General features: G+C 41.2%; 1 protein-coding gene across 5 annotated transcripts in view; it reads right to left on the bottom strand.

Annotated features, from left to right (window-relative positions):
- The window catches only part of LOC137876349 (neurexin-2-like), a 109,646-nt gene that overhangs the window by 78,296 nt on the left and 14,965 nt on the right, over nt 1-16,385 (bottom strand). For 4 of the 5 annotated variants that reach the window (XM_068715836.1, XM_068715839.1, XM_068715837.1 and 1 more), the window contains exons 2-5: nt 10,930-12,071; nt 10,107-10,127; nt 4,932-4,961; nt 4,680-4,691 (exon numbers count right to left, since the gene is read on the bottom strand). In XM_068715836.1, coding sequence (XP_068571937.1) covers nt 4,680-4,691; nt 4,932-4,961; nt 10,107-10,127; nt 10,930-11,632 — 766 coding nt within the window. In that variant the 5' untranslated portion in view covers nt 11,633-12,071. The remainder of the gene's footprint in view (nt 1-4,679; nt 4,692-4,931; nt 4,962-10,106; nt 10,128-10,929; nt 12,072-16,385) is intronic. The other variant, XM_068715838.1, reaches the window with a different exon arrangement.

Raw genomic sequence — 16,385 nt, 5'->3', positions numbered from 1 at the left:
TTTGAATAAGTGAAAAAAATATATATTGCAGATCAATAGATAGACAGATAGATACACAGATATGTTTGCACATTTCTCACATGAAAACGTGTGTACAATACAAATTATAATATGAACTTGGGAAATGAAAACTATTCTTCTTTTAAATCTTGAGACTGAAGTCATGGAGCAACATGAGCGCAGCACACTGAACTGAAAACTGAACTCGACACCAGAGTGGCAAAAGGTCACACAGCTTTGCGTCAAATGTTGTTTTGTGATTTTGCAAACTCGTCCTGTGGGATTTGTCTCGGCCGTATTGTATACTGAATGACAAAACAAACTGTATCAATTCTGCTTCGTACGTCACTAAGGCCTTGCACACAGACTTTATGTATTAATTATAATAATAATATCCTAATAATATTGAAATTCACAGTAAACTTTTCCAGGGTTGTACTTTTTGATATTGAACCACAGGGGTACATAATGTAACCGATTGTATAACGCATTTCTTGAACTCAGAAATTGGCTGTTTCAAGCCAGTACAGACATCCCTTCTTTTGCTTGCTTATGCGACACAGCCTCAAAGCTACAGAGCAAGTCGTTTCAAGCTAGAGAGATAAGCTGTCCCCTAAGCCTATGTTTGTTTGTACAGTAAATGTCGGCTTCTGAACTCCGGGGCCAATTTAAGCCAACAGGATCAGTGGTCCCATTAGTCTCTATTGTTTGAGCAGTGTACTTACTCAACTACAGAGCAGACAGCAACTTGCTAAGCTATTGTTGTTGAGCTTAAATGTGAAGTTCGGCATTTGACTGATGTTGTAGGTAAAATGTAAACCACTGAGTGGAGGTGCAGAGTCAGTGCAGTGAACAATGAAGGAAACTTATAGTGGTTGAGAAAAATGATTATGGGACACCAAAAGTATTGTGGCCTAATTTAGCAAAGTGCTTACTGTACATCCATCCATCCATCCATCCATCATCTTTAACCATTCATCCTGTTCAAAGTCGAGGGAGGAGGGGGGCCTGCTGCAGCCGATCTGAGCTGACATTGGGCGAAGGGAGGGTACGCCCTGGACTAGAATATGGACCCAGGGCTGACACATAGAGACAGACAACCATTCAGGCTCGCATCCACATCTACAGGCAAATAAGAGTAATCAATTGAAGCTGCATGTCTTTGGACCGTGGGAGGAAGCTGGAGAACCCAGAGAGAACCCACGCTGACGCAGAGAGAACATGCAAACTCCACGCAGAAGGCCCGTCTAGCCCGGGAATCAAACCCTAGGCCCTTCTTGCTGTGAGGCGACAGCGCAGCTAATAACACCTCATGTACAGCTACAATCTCATGTAATATCCATGAAAGCTTTTCTCATACGGCCCATATAAGAAGATTTGCATCATATCCTATGCAATAGGTTTTTTTTTCATTCCAAGGTTTCTACAATGAAGACGTCAATGTGGAAGTGTGTGGGTGGTTAGAGAGGCAGCGAGCCATATCTCTGCTTTCCTGAGAGGTGTCTGCAGCAACAATGTTTACCAGCTTGTGAAAAAGGTAATACTGGCTGTGTTTGCTCTGACACCAGACTTTGGCTATAACTGCCATCAGAGACACTGGCTGCAGTCACTACACCAGCTAAGAGAAGCCGCTGGAGCAGTTTAGCACTTTTTGCATGTTGCAGCTGACTGGGGGCAGAGCCATCAACCTTCTACCTTGGCTGCTGTAAGAGAATTGCGCTAAACCATCTCTTCATGCAAATACATGCCCATATCGGCAAGAAAAACAAGGCTCAGCGGAATATAATGGCAGTGCCAACAATCTCTGCATGTCTCTCCTGCTTCTCTTCTCAATCTCACATCTTGCTGCTTTGTGCTGCCCCTGCCTCTCTCGTTCTTACTATACATAAGCCCATCTCCTATCTACTTGTACCCCATTCCTCTAAATTCAGGATTCTTATTTCAGGTGGGGTGAGTCCTTGGGGCGCTGCTCATGGCAATCCAATGAAGTGTGCAGCTACAAAATATGAAGGGAGCTACAGCATCCTGGGTGCCACGTGAACATTGGACAAGTTCACTTTAAAATAGATAATAGCAGCTGGTGTTGCCCCCATGCCCATGTCCAAATAGGATTATCTGTAAAGGTACTGCCCAGAGCTATACATTAGCTGCTAACTGTCACAGCCTGATGCACATCAAACACTGTAGAGGAAGTGTGTCTTTCCATCAGGAGGGAAGAAATTATCTGCTACTACTTCCTATTAGCCCACCTGTTCCAGTCTCTGCTGCAATTACACCACGCTGCAGTGTCTGAACCACATGAAAATGCCAACATGTGTATTGCTCATTAATATCAAGCTTTACATCTGATTAATTTCAAAGTGGTCCAAAAGCCCGGGGCGCAGATGGCAGTTGCTGGCCTGCTCAGGGGCGGAGGAGTCAGTTGTCGGCTGGTGGCGCCCAAACGTAAGTCAGTTAGTGTGGGCATGTGGATAGCGCGGCAGCAGTTTACCATTCATCTGGAGGCCAGGACGTGCATAAGCACCCTAGGTGGTCAGTAAGCTACACCTGTGCATGAATAATCTATTTATTTACAGTACATCTGTGTGTACACACTAGCAAAGCATTATGGGGCTGAAGCCCACGCAAAAAGCAGTCACTCCTGAATTTCCCTGAAGTCTGCAGAAATCTTTTAATTCATTTAAAATCTGTGAGAGGACAACTGTGGCGTATATTTGATTTGAAATTATTTGTGACCAAATTAATTCAGATCAAATCAAACTACTCCCTTGAGTGTCCCCTCAGGCTAAATCTGGGACATTGTCAAAGTTAATAACAAATGTTTGTCGTAACATTAAATGGCTGAATAAAACGTTGATGCCTCATGTATATCCCATGAAGCCAGATGCACTTTACTCGGTTTCTAATTGTTGCTGTGCTGCGCCCGAGTTTTGCTTGGAGGCATATTTCTATAAATCTTCATTCAATAATCAATTACCAACTGCCTCTTATTGATGCATGAAATGGAGCAATTACGTTTACGGCCTAATTTCATGACAGATCACATTGTGGTCGGCCTTTGGGACACAGCTGCTGTATGACTTACTAAATATTTGATATAGCAGCATTATTCTAAAACAGCAGAACATGTTAATCATTGTTGAAGCAGTAGCAGCATATAGCATTATCCAATTGCATTGTTCTGTCAGCATACACATCAATTAAAGTATATGCTTAAATTAAAATTATCTTTTGGCCTTGTAAAGACTGATTACTACTTCTGTACATGAACAAGTTTGTCCCAAAGCGAGTAACCAAAGAATCCAAACCTTAATCTATAATGTCACAGTCCAATATAGCCTCAGGCTGCACCATTTATAGAGGGAGAAAAACTGGTGTAATCATACTGTGAAGTATTTGCTTAAGCCTTTTCATCTACTATAAATGACCTCCATATTAGTGTTATCAGTTCTACAGCAGAACATGTGTATGAGAACACCCAGGGTACTGCCACACACTCTTCTCATCTTCTCCAATTTGTGTCCCATGAGAGTGGAAACAATGTAATCCAAAGATGACATACAAAACTATTTCAGCTAACATCTGCAGGATATTCATAATGATCTCTTATAATAATTACACGTAATTTTCAGCTCTGAGTGGGTTGAAAATAAAAACAGAATCTCCTAATGAATGAACACAAAAGGAGCTGTGACTTGATTAGTGTTAACTTTGTCAAAATTCAACCAAGAAAATATTTCATCTCTAGATAATAGTCTAAGTAACATTTTGCTGAAGAGGAAAATTAAAACTTTATGAGAGATTAGCAGTATCAGTCGATTTATACTGGCAGAGTGGGTCATCAAAGTCTCTGTGTTTGGAGACAACACTGATTGCCATGGAGACAGGATGGAGACTTTTGTCTGAATCTAACAATACGTGGCAGAAAACACGAAGCATAAATAAGGCAGATTTCGGTCAGTGCCACCCATACTATTCAGTCAAAATGCCCCTTTTATCTTATGTCAAAGTATTTTACCTTTATTGCATTGAATTCATGTTTTTCTTCCAAGGTTTTACATCACAGACAGTACCTTGATATATCTTTGTTTATGAACAAGAACAGGACATCACAGTGGTGTCTCTTCTTGACTCTTAATTGTTTACTGGCAAACGCTTCCTACTGTATCATCTCTTCCATCAGCAGATTGAAATCTGTGCTTATATGAATATGCAACACATAAACACTACTGCAGTGAAGAAATGTTATTTGAGACCCACTGATCTTTTTTTTTTATTTAACAACCTAATGATCGCACATTTGAGAAATCAGTGCTATCATGTAACTTTTTGAAAATCCAAATTCTGTATACACAACCTCCAGAATGCAGAAAAATGCTAAAGAATTTTCTTTGAGAAATACAGTATGTTTGTGTATACTTCTGATTATTTCAACGATAAGCAACGCAGTCGCCAGAAAAATATGTTGGTATTGTATACAAACCATGGGACAATGTATCTGTGGTTTCCAGAAACGTCATATGCCAACAAATCTTTTCCTGGCAATTGGGCTGCAATTACCTGCTTTTTGTGCGGACCTGAGGCATGAAATATCTTTATTCTTTTACTTTTGACACCTGTTTCCTTTGAAAACACCATGAAACCAAACCGAAGAGATGCTATGAGCATAGATGCATTACCTTGGCGAAAAACTGCAGAGGTCAAAGGTGATGTTCCAGTAGCTCAGTCAGTGGTCAGGACAAGGGTTTGACGGACAAAGATTGAGTGAGTAGTGAGTATAACATGACAGGAAGCAAAAACGAAGAGGCAAGTATATGAAAAAAGAGGAGAGGAAATATTAGTGCAGCACAGTTAACTAAAATGATTTCAGGGGAGGGGAAATGTTGTGATCAGGTGGCTGGGAAGGAAAAGCAAACCAATAGACCCCATACCTTGGCGGTTTAACATCAGGTGCGCCAGACCTTGAGGGAAAGAACAGAAAAAAGGATACGAAAACAGGAAGTTCATAAAGAGGTTTGGGAGAACAAAAGCATTGTCACAATGTTGGACTGCAGTTTGTGACAGACATCCTGGGGTAGGTACGGATGTCAAAGTTCAAACTAAAATATAAAGGGGAAATCAAACTAAAAACAGACAAACATCTCAAGGGAGGAGAGGGAAGGCAAGGAGAGAAAAAAACATCTTGATTGGTGCAACCCTTACAGGTAGTTGCTCGCACAGATGCTTTTTTCTAAATGGAACACATACTGTATGTTTATTTGATGGCGACAGCGTTCGAGATGTACCAGATATACATAAATCCTACTTTATGTAATAATGTAAAAATACATTGCACTTGGTAACACTAGTTCTACGATCTCCAGCAGGGCTCTATAGGCTCAGCCACTCGTCTCGATGCACTGATATTTGCATGTGAGTGGTCTGCAAATCCACTTGAGCCTATTTAACATTCAATATGGCAGAGTTTTGTAGAAGGGCAGAAGTGACACCATTCCTTATCCGATAAATCTTTAGCGACCATCGCTCTATTTCACAGAGGATTTACCATCTAATGGAGCTCAATAGGCTTAGGTGGTGGAACACTCGTACAATGACATAACAACCATCATGTAACAGTTCAGTCACTAATGGTCTGCCCCACCTAACCTTTTATTTCTTTCTTACTTAAAAAGCATAAAGGAGCTGTGACTTGATGCTGCACTGTGTTTCACCTCACTGACTATAAACTGCCATAAAGCAGCCAGCCAAGACAAAAATGCCTCATCCCACCTCCATATTCTGTCAATTAGAAGATGCTGCTGTGGTTGCTGTGTTGAGCACGGGGGCTACTTGCATCGGCCAACACATGCAGCACTTTATGGTGCAACAGACGGTGGACATCAGCATTGCAATACTTATACTTGGAACAGAAAAAAAGCAATAGAAAAACTTCCATAGATTCATGGAAGCAAACTGAAAATGCACTGCAGCCCATCAATCACATAATATTGCTGAGCAGTTTCAGGTGACGGTGTATGAAAGTCCAGCTGGTCGGCCTGCACACACTGCGGCAATCAAAGCCAAATCTGATTCAGTTTTATGTCCACCACCTCCAAGTCTCTCCCTCTTATGCGCTGCCCTAAGAAACACAGACAAATATCTCAATACGCCAGCCAGAAATTACATGGCATACCTCACATGCTCCTCTTGCCAAAAAGGAGATGGGGGATGACACAATGCAACACTTCTGCTGAGTACACGAGCCCCACTGTGCCAGCCAACACAAACAGCTCTCATCAGCGCATCAGCATACAGACTCATACAGCAAGTCACTCACTCGCAGTTCAAGTCCCCGCTCAGTCATTAGGTGAAATCTCACAAAAGGGGCAGGCCGGCACAAATCTCCTCCACACGTTCCACTGGACAAGGCTGTTCATGCTGCAGCTCTTGTTGTGAAGTGGACATGATTACCCCTGGGAGGGTCCTTGCCTGCCAACACGTAGGCTTTTGATACAGTGTCTCATTGCAAAACTAGTGACTGAGCCTCTCCTTTGACAAGATTCGACCACAACCCTGTCTACGCAGCAGACAAACAGCTGCCGTGTGCAACCCCACTGTGGCTCTGCATTCTACATGACAAGCCAACGTATGTATGAACAAGGCATAAAGAGTGTTACGTCATGATCTCATTCTCACCAGACGTACTAAAATCTGACTGGACCTGAGCTCATCTTCTGCTGGTGTCCGTATCTTCCGCACACCACTCGGCAGGACTGTGATGTTGCAGTAACAACACGGGTCTAAAAGAGGAGCTTGTTTATCATTAACAGCGACAAAGACACACCCAGCAGCTGAGACAGCAGGTGGAAAATCTCTTTCAATTTCTGCGTCTTTTGTCCATGTAGGGAGGTGTAGGTTTCCTATTATCCAACAAATAAGAAGAAGCAGTCACAAAGCCATCGCTCCGTCAAGAGGGGATTGCCAAGTCTAACGGTTCACTCTTGTGTTTTCTGTGGAGCTGGAGAAAGGAGCTTTGACCCAAAGGATTCAAAGCTACGATGACTCCACACACACTTTTGATTTTTGTCGAGCACTGAGGCGAGGACAACGGACCTGCATCCCTGACTGATGGAGACTGATGCTGGTGACCAAAAGGGCAGGCAGCACTTAACAAGTGCCTCAGCCAAAAAAAAGTCTTCTTTGAGTGTGTAGTTGTCATTCTAGGAGTTGAGGGGAAAGTGGAAGAGGAGTGGTGTTGTTGCTGCCCTTGTATAAGGCAGCCACCCATTGAATATGCTCATCCTAGTTGGCTGAGCCTTACATCTAAATCTCAGTGTGTGGAAATGCAGAGATAACTGGCTAGACCTGTAGAGTCCCATTAGAGCGGAAAGCCTGTGTGAAAATAAACCGCCTTTCCTACCAGTAATCTACCAGTTTTCTATTTTCAGATAAGAGGCAAACAAAAATTTATAACCAGTCGATTGCAGTTCATTTTCTAATTTCTTTTAGCATTTTGCTAAGTACATTTTGAAATATATAAAAACAATCCACTGTTCTAGGTAGTTAGGAATCAGTAAACGTTAAAAAGGGGAAATTCTGACAGATTAACATAATATCATTTTTACTATAACTAAGAAAATGTTATGTAATTAAAAGAAAAGTATCCTACTACCCTCTTTTTCCTTTATTTTATCCTTAACTTGCCTTTAACAATTAACTTGATTTGTTAATAGTATACTCACTGATACAAACTAGCATATTTATATAGATTGGAAGGTATAACATGTTCTATGAATAAAATTGAGGAAGATAATTTTGTCAGTGGTGCTAATAAATACACTAAATACATCTTGATTTCACTTTGCTTGTGACAGTATAAACTTTTGGGAACACTTCTAACCAGACAAACCCTGCTATCTGAGTAACTTTAATTAAACAAGTACTGAAAAAAACAAATGCAGATGTTGACGGACCTCTCAGTCATTAATGTGACATTAATTAGCGAGAATCTAAGAAGAAAGAGCCATTGCACGAGGATTAGGATTTGCCAAATTTGTTTTTCCTTTAAAAGTACAGTATTATGGAGCCTGTTGTAATGAGGGATTAGACCAAGGTCACTGCTGCTGAAAGATGCAAGCCCACCAGGACCAGCTGCGTCCTGTCTTTAAGAGTTCTATACTTGCTTTGTCATCCCTGTAGTTATTGGCATGTCATCACTGTGAGCCTGCACATGACAATCTACAGGAAAAAACAAAACAATGACAATGTGTTTGCACTTGACACTTGAGTGTTGTGTAAGGTTTTCCTATATGTTGGAGAGATTTCGCTCGCTTCTGTATCTGAGGTGGCTGTCCTTATCTCTCTTTCACAGATGGGGTTTTTTTCGCACATAGGACATCGGAGGATGCTGCACTCTTTGGGCATTAGAGCATGTCCCACCATGATCTTTGTCCACACAGATCAGCGGGAGCCCAGGTGCTGCATACTTCCATTGAACTCAGAAGACTCACCTGCTGTTCCCAAGGTTTACTGACTTAAAGCAGTTCCTCAGACAAATAACGATAATTACTGCACCGCTTAAAACCCACAGCCAAAACCAAATATAGCATATGGGTTACCATCTTTACCATCTCTGGGGAGGGGAGCTAACGCATAGATACTTCTATTTCCGTCGCTGCAAGGACATCAAAGACTTGCTGCCGAATAGCACATGGAGTTGTATGAAGGATAGAAAAAATAAAAGGCATCTGGTGAGAGTGATTTTACTGTTGTCATTGTTGTTTTCATGCATTCTGCATTGGGGATTGTCTCCATGTCAAGCTTTAATCCAATAAACTGAAACTTCTGATGTGCTCTCTTTGCAGCATGTCATCTAATAATGACTGCCTTTTTGCTGTGAGCAGAGCCATGCCATCTTTGCTCTTATTAACAATGATTAATGGTTGTTTTTGGAAATAGCGCCGAGATGAAACCTATTAACCATTACTGGAGCTTACAGCCATATACCACAGTCACCAAGCCCTCCTTATGTGCTGTTTAAAAATACAGAATCTATACCAAAACCTGTATCATCTTTAACTAAATATTACATCTAATGTTATGTATACCAATGTTATTAAATGTTTGTCATAAAAGCTATTCTACACTCATTTTGCAATCTACGGCCTATTTTCCTTCCGTACACCAAACATAAGTGTCAGAAGCAGGTGCGCATGGGTCGATGCATTTTGAGTCAGTAACAGTGATTTATAATGTGCAGTGGATCAGTGCACATTTCACTGGTCTCCTGAGCCTGTTGGCTGCCCTTTCACCAGAACCAGCAGTCCTTACTGGGGAGATGGATGTTTCGCTCTGATGCCGACTAAACAAATCTCCCTCCTCACGTTCAATCTTCATTTCAAGTTCAGTACATGCACCTCATTAGAAACCAATCCTGTTGAATCATGGTCAGTAAAAATGCTGCCAATAAGAAGATAAATGTCTCTTTTCCTGCCAAAGGAGATTTGTTCCTCTGAAGAAAATAATTCTAAATGCGTCTATGGAAAAAAATACTTATTTGTGCAAATGATAATACAATTTAATGAATGCCAAAGCCTCAGTAATCAGCCATGTTATGCCATCATATTTAACTTAGAACATGATGGCATATAACGGCATGATGACTTAGTAAACCTTAACATTACACAGTATCCCAGTTTAGATGAAGACAATGTGAACTTCAGAGAGAGAAAAATACACAAGTTATAAATAATAAAACAAAGCATGTCTGTACAGTTGTTTTTTTCCGGTGATGAAGTATATGAATGCTCCCAGCATTGTGCAACACCCACGTACTCTGCAGACCTCTCCAGTCACCTTCCGCATACTGATTTTATATACAATGAGCATTCAGCACGTAAAGCGCTTTTTCCATAGCGACCTTGTGACCAGCGATAGTATATCGCCTTTCAGCTTAATTTGTTGGATGTCAGAACTGCAGTCCAAACCGACAATAACAACCTGATAACAACCAAACACACTCTCACACAGTGATGCTGCGGTAATAGCCTTTGCAAATAACAGCATCACAAAAAAATAAAAATAAATGACGCTCATCATTATGCTCATTACATTAAGCATTGTCTTACCTTCTACTTCTTTCTGGACAGCTGCAGGAAAGTAAAGAAAAAGAGCTGTTAATGTTTTGCTGAATGTTGCTGCGTCGTTCCATGCCAAAACATGCATGTTGACCGACACATTTATCAGCCAGACCCTTGTGAAAGAAAGCAGCAGAGCTTTCAAGCCTAACACGTATTATTATAGAGAAACCCTGACGTCTGTTGGCAAATATCTTTAATTACTTATTTTCATGTTTCTTGTCCATCCATTTCAAGGAGTTTCAAAGCTCACTTTAAAATGCAAAGTTCTGTCCTTACTGTTTTGTAGACTCTCCAAAAGAGAATATGACACCCATTTGGTAGCCTGTTAAATGTCTGGGTTGAAAATGTGCAAACATCTGTCACATTAGGAAGCCGTTGTCCTCTTTGACTTGTGAAGATAATTGCTGAAAGAGCTGGACTCTCACTCCAAAGCAGCCTTTCAGTACTACTGTGGTATACTTTGACATGGATCGTTTAAAGTGGGCTTTATTGATTATTTTCTAGAGCCTAAAGAGGTTTAGACCATATACAGTACTTAGAAAGGAATATTAATAAGGGATTTTATTTTAACCATTTGTAAGATAATTATAATCATAAGGCCGGCAAACATTTTCAGTAGCCAAAGTACATTAGCATTAAATAATGCAATTATGTACAATGTGCACCAGTGTGACCAAAACAAAAGGCAAGATAATTAGGTGGTTAATTGTATTCATAGAAAGAAACATATTTAACTAGTACAATAATGTCCCCAAATCATACAGCAAAAAAATACTAAAATAATGGGAAAAAAGGAGAATATTTTTCTCACCTTCATTGCAGTACATTCCCCTGTAGCTGGTATTGATACAGTCACAGAGGACCTCTCCTTGGCTGACGGAGCACAAGCCTTTGTCGCCGCATGGAGAGTGTGTGGCACATATGAACTCCAAATCACTATGAACGGCTTGGCCATCCAGCAGTAATGGTAGTGCCTCCCCCAGTTTCAAATTGGCTATTAGGCCCCGGAATGGCGGCTCGTATTTAACAGTGCTGGACGTCAGGGCGGAGAGACGCACATCAGGTGAGATTCCCCCTACGTAGAGGTCACTGGCCACAACCATCTCTTTCCTCTTCGACTTCACCTCAGCCACTTTCTCTTCGTTGTCCACCACCAGCCGAGTCTCTCTGTGATCACGGGAGAGAAGGACTCTGTGCCAGCGCAGGTCGTTGATCCGCGTCTCTGTGTGCAGGGAGGCTGGTTCGGCACAATGGATGGTGAAGCGCATGTGGAGCCTCCCATCTGCAATCAGAAGCTCCAGGAAGTCGCAGTTCCCTCCGTCATCCAGATAGAGCACCAGGGCTTTGCTGACGTTGGTTTTCAGAATAAAGCTGAGCTCACCTGTTGCTTTGGCATCCCACTGGCCATAGCGTGTCCACTGACCAGGGACGCCCTCATATTCCAAAGCCATTGCTGATAGCAGCAACCCAGCTAAAAACAGTAACCAGGAAGCCTTTCCTTTACACCTGCCCATGGTGGTTACTTTCTACAACTACTAGCTCCCCTGTGGTCTCTAATTCATATGAATCCAACAAAGCTGCAAGGAATGTTATCTAGTGTCTACGCTTCTTCTGTTATCACCCTAAAATCAGCAGAAATAAGACTGCAACTCCCACATGCAGAAAATGAGTTTCTTTAGCCTTGACTGTCTATCTTGAATCTTTTTGCCATCTCTCCATGGGCGACACGTGACAGAGTGAACAAATGAGGCACATTGCAGAACACTTTGCATCTACTTTGGATCGGCTGAGAAAGAGAACAAACAACACAAGTGATCCACAATACTGTGTGCTTCCTCGTCTTCGCCATCCAGTGTCTTGGCCTCCATCCAGCACTTTCCCTGTCAGTTCTCCATGGGTTAGCTGGGCACGCAGCTTAGGTACAGCTCCCAATCTTCTCAGCTCCCCAACATCCTAAGACATAAAAGAAGAATTGGTAATGAATAGCTGGAAAGATTACTAACAATTGATTGTACAAATAATAATCTGCAGTCAACATGAATGACATGGGAAGTGAATAACAAAATGTAACAAATGATTAAAATGTGGAAATACTAGCGATAAAGAGGTGTAATTGTCAGTAATGCTTCACATTTTTGTGAGCCATTGTTTTCTTTTGTTTTTCCATTAAGATCATGGCTACACAGCAGAGATATTCCCGCAGCAGGCCAACAACACGATGCTTCAGCCAAGTATCTGAATTCAGCTCAATCGTGGCGCCCCACCTCATGTCTTAACATCCAGGCTGAGAGGGAAACGGAGGGTCTCACAGGTTTGCTGAGACCTGAGCTGCTTTCCAAAAGCTGGTGGAAGACATAAGCACCCCCACAGATGTTTTGGTACAATCCATGGCCTCACTAACTTCAGTGGTGTTGAGCCCCTTAAGCCCTCAGTGCTCCCTGGGATCAGGCTAAGACATTACTGCTAAACAACACATGCAGGCCAGAGGCTGGGAGTGATGAAAAGGAAGAGGTCTGTGTTAGAAACAAACAAACAAACACACAGACAATTCAATACTTTGTGATAACAGAGGAGGGTGCGCCTCCCAGGCCTCAGGACACAAACAAAGTTATGCATCAGTCTTGGGCTGAAATGGGAACCTGCTCTGTTTATTATCACCATTCACAAAGGTTAAAAACTACAACTGGTGACAAATCAGTGTTCATTTATGTCCAGGGAAGCTACACATATTCTAACTAACAACTTTTGTATTCAAAGGATGATGGTGGCGTTTATTTATCTTTTCATTATTAACAACTTCCCCACAGAGAGCAAAACCAATAATGAGTTCATTCTACAGACAAGTGCTGTCTGTGTAGCCACAGCCTGTTATAGCTTGTGCCTCTGTGCCAATGAACTCCAGTGCTGTCCAAAACCTATTAAAAACACATAAAAGAGCTATACCGTTGTGTGATCCAATTAAGTGATCACAAACTAAATCAGCAGCTGTAATCTATTACAACCAATTTGCACAAAGAAGTGGAACAACACAGTCAATCCCTAGGATGCATATTTTACTGCATGATGCCATACATCACACATCTGAACAAACTCACCATATGTTTGATTTAGAACACAGTGTATACACTGAATGTTGATTTCTTAACATTCACAAAAAAGTAACAAAGTCACCCCGTCTCCGCAGACAGAGAAAGGAATACAAATACTTTAGCAGTTTACATACAAGGTATTGATCCACTCAGAGTCAAATCAATCAGTCCACAATAAATACAAACTACTGTAAATAATATGTCAAGTTAAAGCTCTGGGGTTTGCAAGGAACCACAAAAAGAGCTAATTTGTCTGCAAGCAAGAAATAATCTTTATGTTATGTTACACTGAGTACACTCTTATTTATAGGCCTTTCTCAACTAGGAGCAGAGGCATTTCATGCAAGTTTGGCCCAATTTCATCTCTGCCACAGAGAGAAATATAATGTGTGTTACAGTCTGCAGGGAATTACCGCCTCTTTTGGGCCTCCTGCTGATGAGGGACTGCCAAAGTTGGGTTTATTCACTAAAGGTAGATGTCGCAAGAAAGAGTGTGTCACAGCAAATAAATCAAAGTTCCTCCTCAAAGTATCAGAGAGCTCCAGGCTGGGAGAAAACCCTTCTGATAGACGGGTTTATCATGGGAATAGCTGTATCCTGAAAGGTCATAAGAAAACTGACACCCGCTTCACAGGATGAATTGCAATTTGCCAGGGTCAGGTTCGGTGTGTGAAATGATTCTCACAACCTGTCGCAGCTGAATATATGAGGTCGACTTCAGCTTGCTTTGAGTCAGAAAAACAACACATTAGCATCATTGTATGGAAAAAGTCAAGGACGCATGTGGTGCTTTCAGCTTCATGGCCTCGCCACAAGATAACTGTTATGCAGCAACTCCCATTAAGATACTCATTAAGAGAAACTTGTGCGCATAATTACATGTGGGAGCAGATTTATCCACATGGGTGATGATGATAAATAATGAACTAATAATATGCAAGGAAGACTTAAATATACAGCATATAACAAGTACACAATACGGGGCAACACTTACTGATTAAATACACTGAAAGCCCTTTTGTTTGGTTTGTATCCTTTATTCTTCTGTATCTTTTTTGTTTATATCTTTGTAATCCAGCATCACCACGTCCTGTTTTTGTTGTTGTTGTTGCTTACATCAATTTCCCCAGTACTCAGAATAACTCAGGGACTATGCGGCTGACACACACACTGGGCAGATGAAACATTCAAACCCATTTCCCAAAGGGCTTTGTGATGTTAGTCTGGCAATGTCATTTCTCTGCACATGTAATGAACCTTTAGACTTATTTAGCACACATCTTGAGCTAAAGTAGGCCTTTTTTCATGAGAGTCAGGAACCATATGTTGATGTTTAACCATTACTAGCTGAGTTTTATGGGAAATCCAAGTTTTACATTTGTTGCTCACAAATTCTCTAAAAATGCATCACTACAAAGGGGAAAAGAAAAATGTTGCACATTCTACAATGTTTTTGATGTTTTGTTGCTTTAACAGGACTATATAGCCTACTGAATCAATGACACTGGTATAATACTGACTCTTTAAAGAAAAGTAATAACAATCCAATGACATATATGGTAGAGAGCTCAAATTGGGGTCAGTTGCTCCCCTCTCCACATAGAACTCACTATTGATCACAATAATAACGTATCAACTTGTAAGTAAGGCGTTCACAGTAACGCTTAAGAATGTAACACTGTCTCCTCTACATTTAAAGGCTTTTCTCACTGGCTAACATGCTGTTTCTTCATCAAAAACAACAGGCCAATTACCCATCATGGTCAGAATTTGGTGGGGCGACACCAGGGGTGGCCAATTAGTCTCATTTCATTAGGGACCTGTTCCAATGCCGTCAGCCCCCCTGATACACACTGTGTATCCTCCGCCATTGAAAAGTACCTGATATCATGAATTTAAGCAGGTCTGTTGGCCTTGTTAGTTAACTCTGCAGAATACAGCGGGTGATTTGTCACCTGCCCCATATTTTACTGCTTTTTCTGCTGTGTGACGCAATTTGTATTGGTATGACTTCCTACACTTCAAAAATTCAGATTGCATCATGACTGTACACAGTTTCACCCATGGACATACATCTAACATACCATATATACTGTATATATATATATATATATATATATATATATATATATATATATATATGTATGTATGTGTGTGTGTGTGTGTTTGAAAGATGTACTATGGGGAAGCAGAGTATATATGTATACACACACACACACACACACACACACACACACACACACACACACACACACACATATATGTAGTCTGCAGATTTAACCAAGGCCAACAGACCTGCTTAATTTCATGATATCAGGTACTTTCAATGGCGAAGGATTCACAGAAGTGGGTATCAGGGGGGCTGGCGGCGTTGGAACAGGCCCCCAATGAAATGAGATTAATTGGCCACCCCTAGTGTCGCCCCGCCAGATTCTGAACATGATGGATAATTGGCCATATATAGACATACATGGTTAGACATCTCCTTCTTACAATAAAATCTACACTGTCCATGAAATACTAGTGCTACTGACGCTGCTAGGTAATTGAGCTCAAGGGGGGAAAACTTAATGACAAAACAGGAAGTAGACCAGATATGATATGTTCATCTATAAAAAAAATGTGAGGTTGTATTTACACATTTGGGACATGGCCAAAGTGTGGATGGACATATCACATTTCGTGCTGACGTCGCTTTACTTAGCCAGTGTGCCTCGGAGTTACATTTTGTTGTTAAAATATATTTAAATATTGAAGAAAATGTTCATGTTTACAGAATATTATGTTATATATTACAGTAAGCCCTACACATTATTATTATATAACACTTGTGTTGTGTGACCAATCATTGGGGGAAAGAACAGCGACTCTTTAAAAGTGCTGTGCCTAAAAGGGAGGCAAAGCCCTTACAGTCGAATATATGGAACCTTTATGATTGGCCACTGACAACGTGAGAGTGGAGGGCTGTCCACCTAATACCATTTCAACTTTCAACTTTCTCCGCTCAATCAATATATTCACTTAAATGGAACATTCTCAGGATCTATGTGTTCAGGACCAGCATTACACTGCTGACGTAATGTAGCATGAATGAGAGTCAACCTGCTATCCTGGGAGAGGACAGAGGGGCGCAAAGAGGAGCTGGAGGTTCAACAGTTACTGATTGTGTACGTGCAGA

This window comes from Cebidichthys violaceus, unplaced genomic scaffold (assembly GCF_023349555.1).
Source record: "Cebidichthys violaceus isolate CVI_PGR_0920_01 unplaced genomic scaffold, fCebVio1.0.p SCAF_20, whole genome shotgun sequence".
Lineage (NCBI taxonomy): Eukaryota > Metazoa > Chordata > Actinopteri > Perciformes > Stichaeidae > Cebidichthys > Cebidichthys violaceus.
This window is presented reverse-complemented; position numbering and strand designations above follow the sequence as displayed.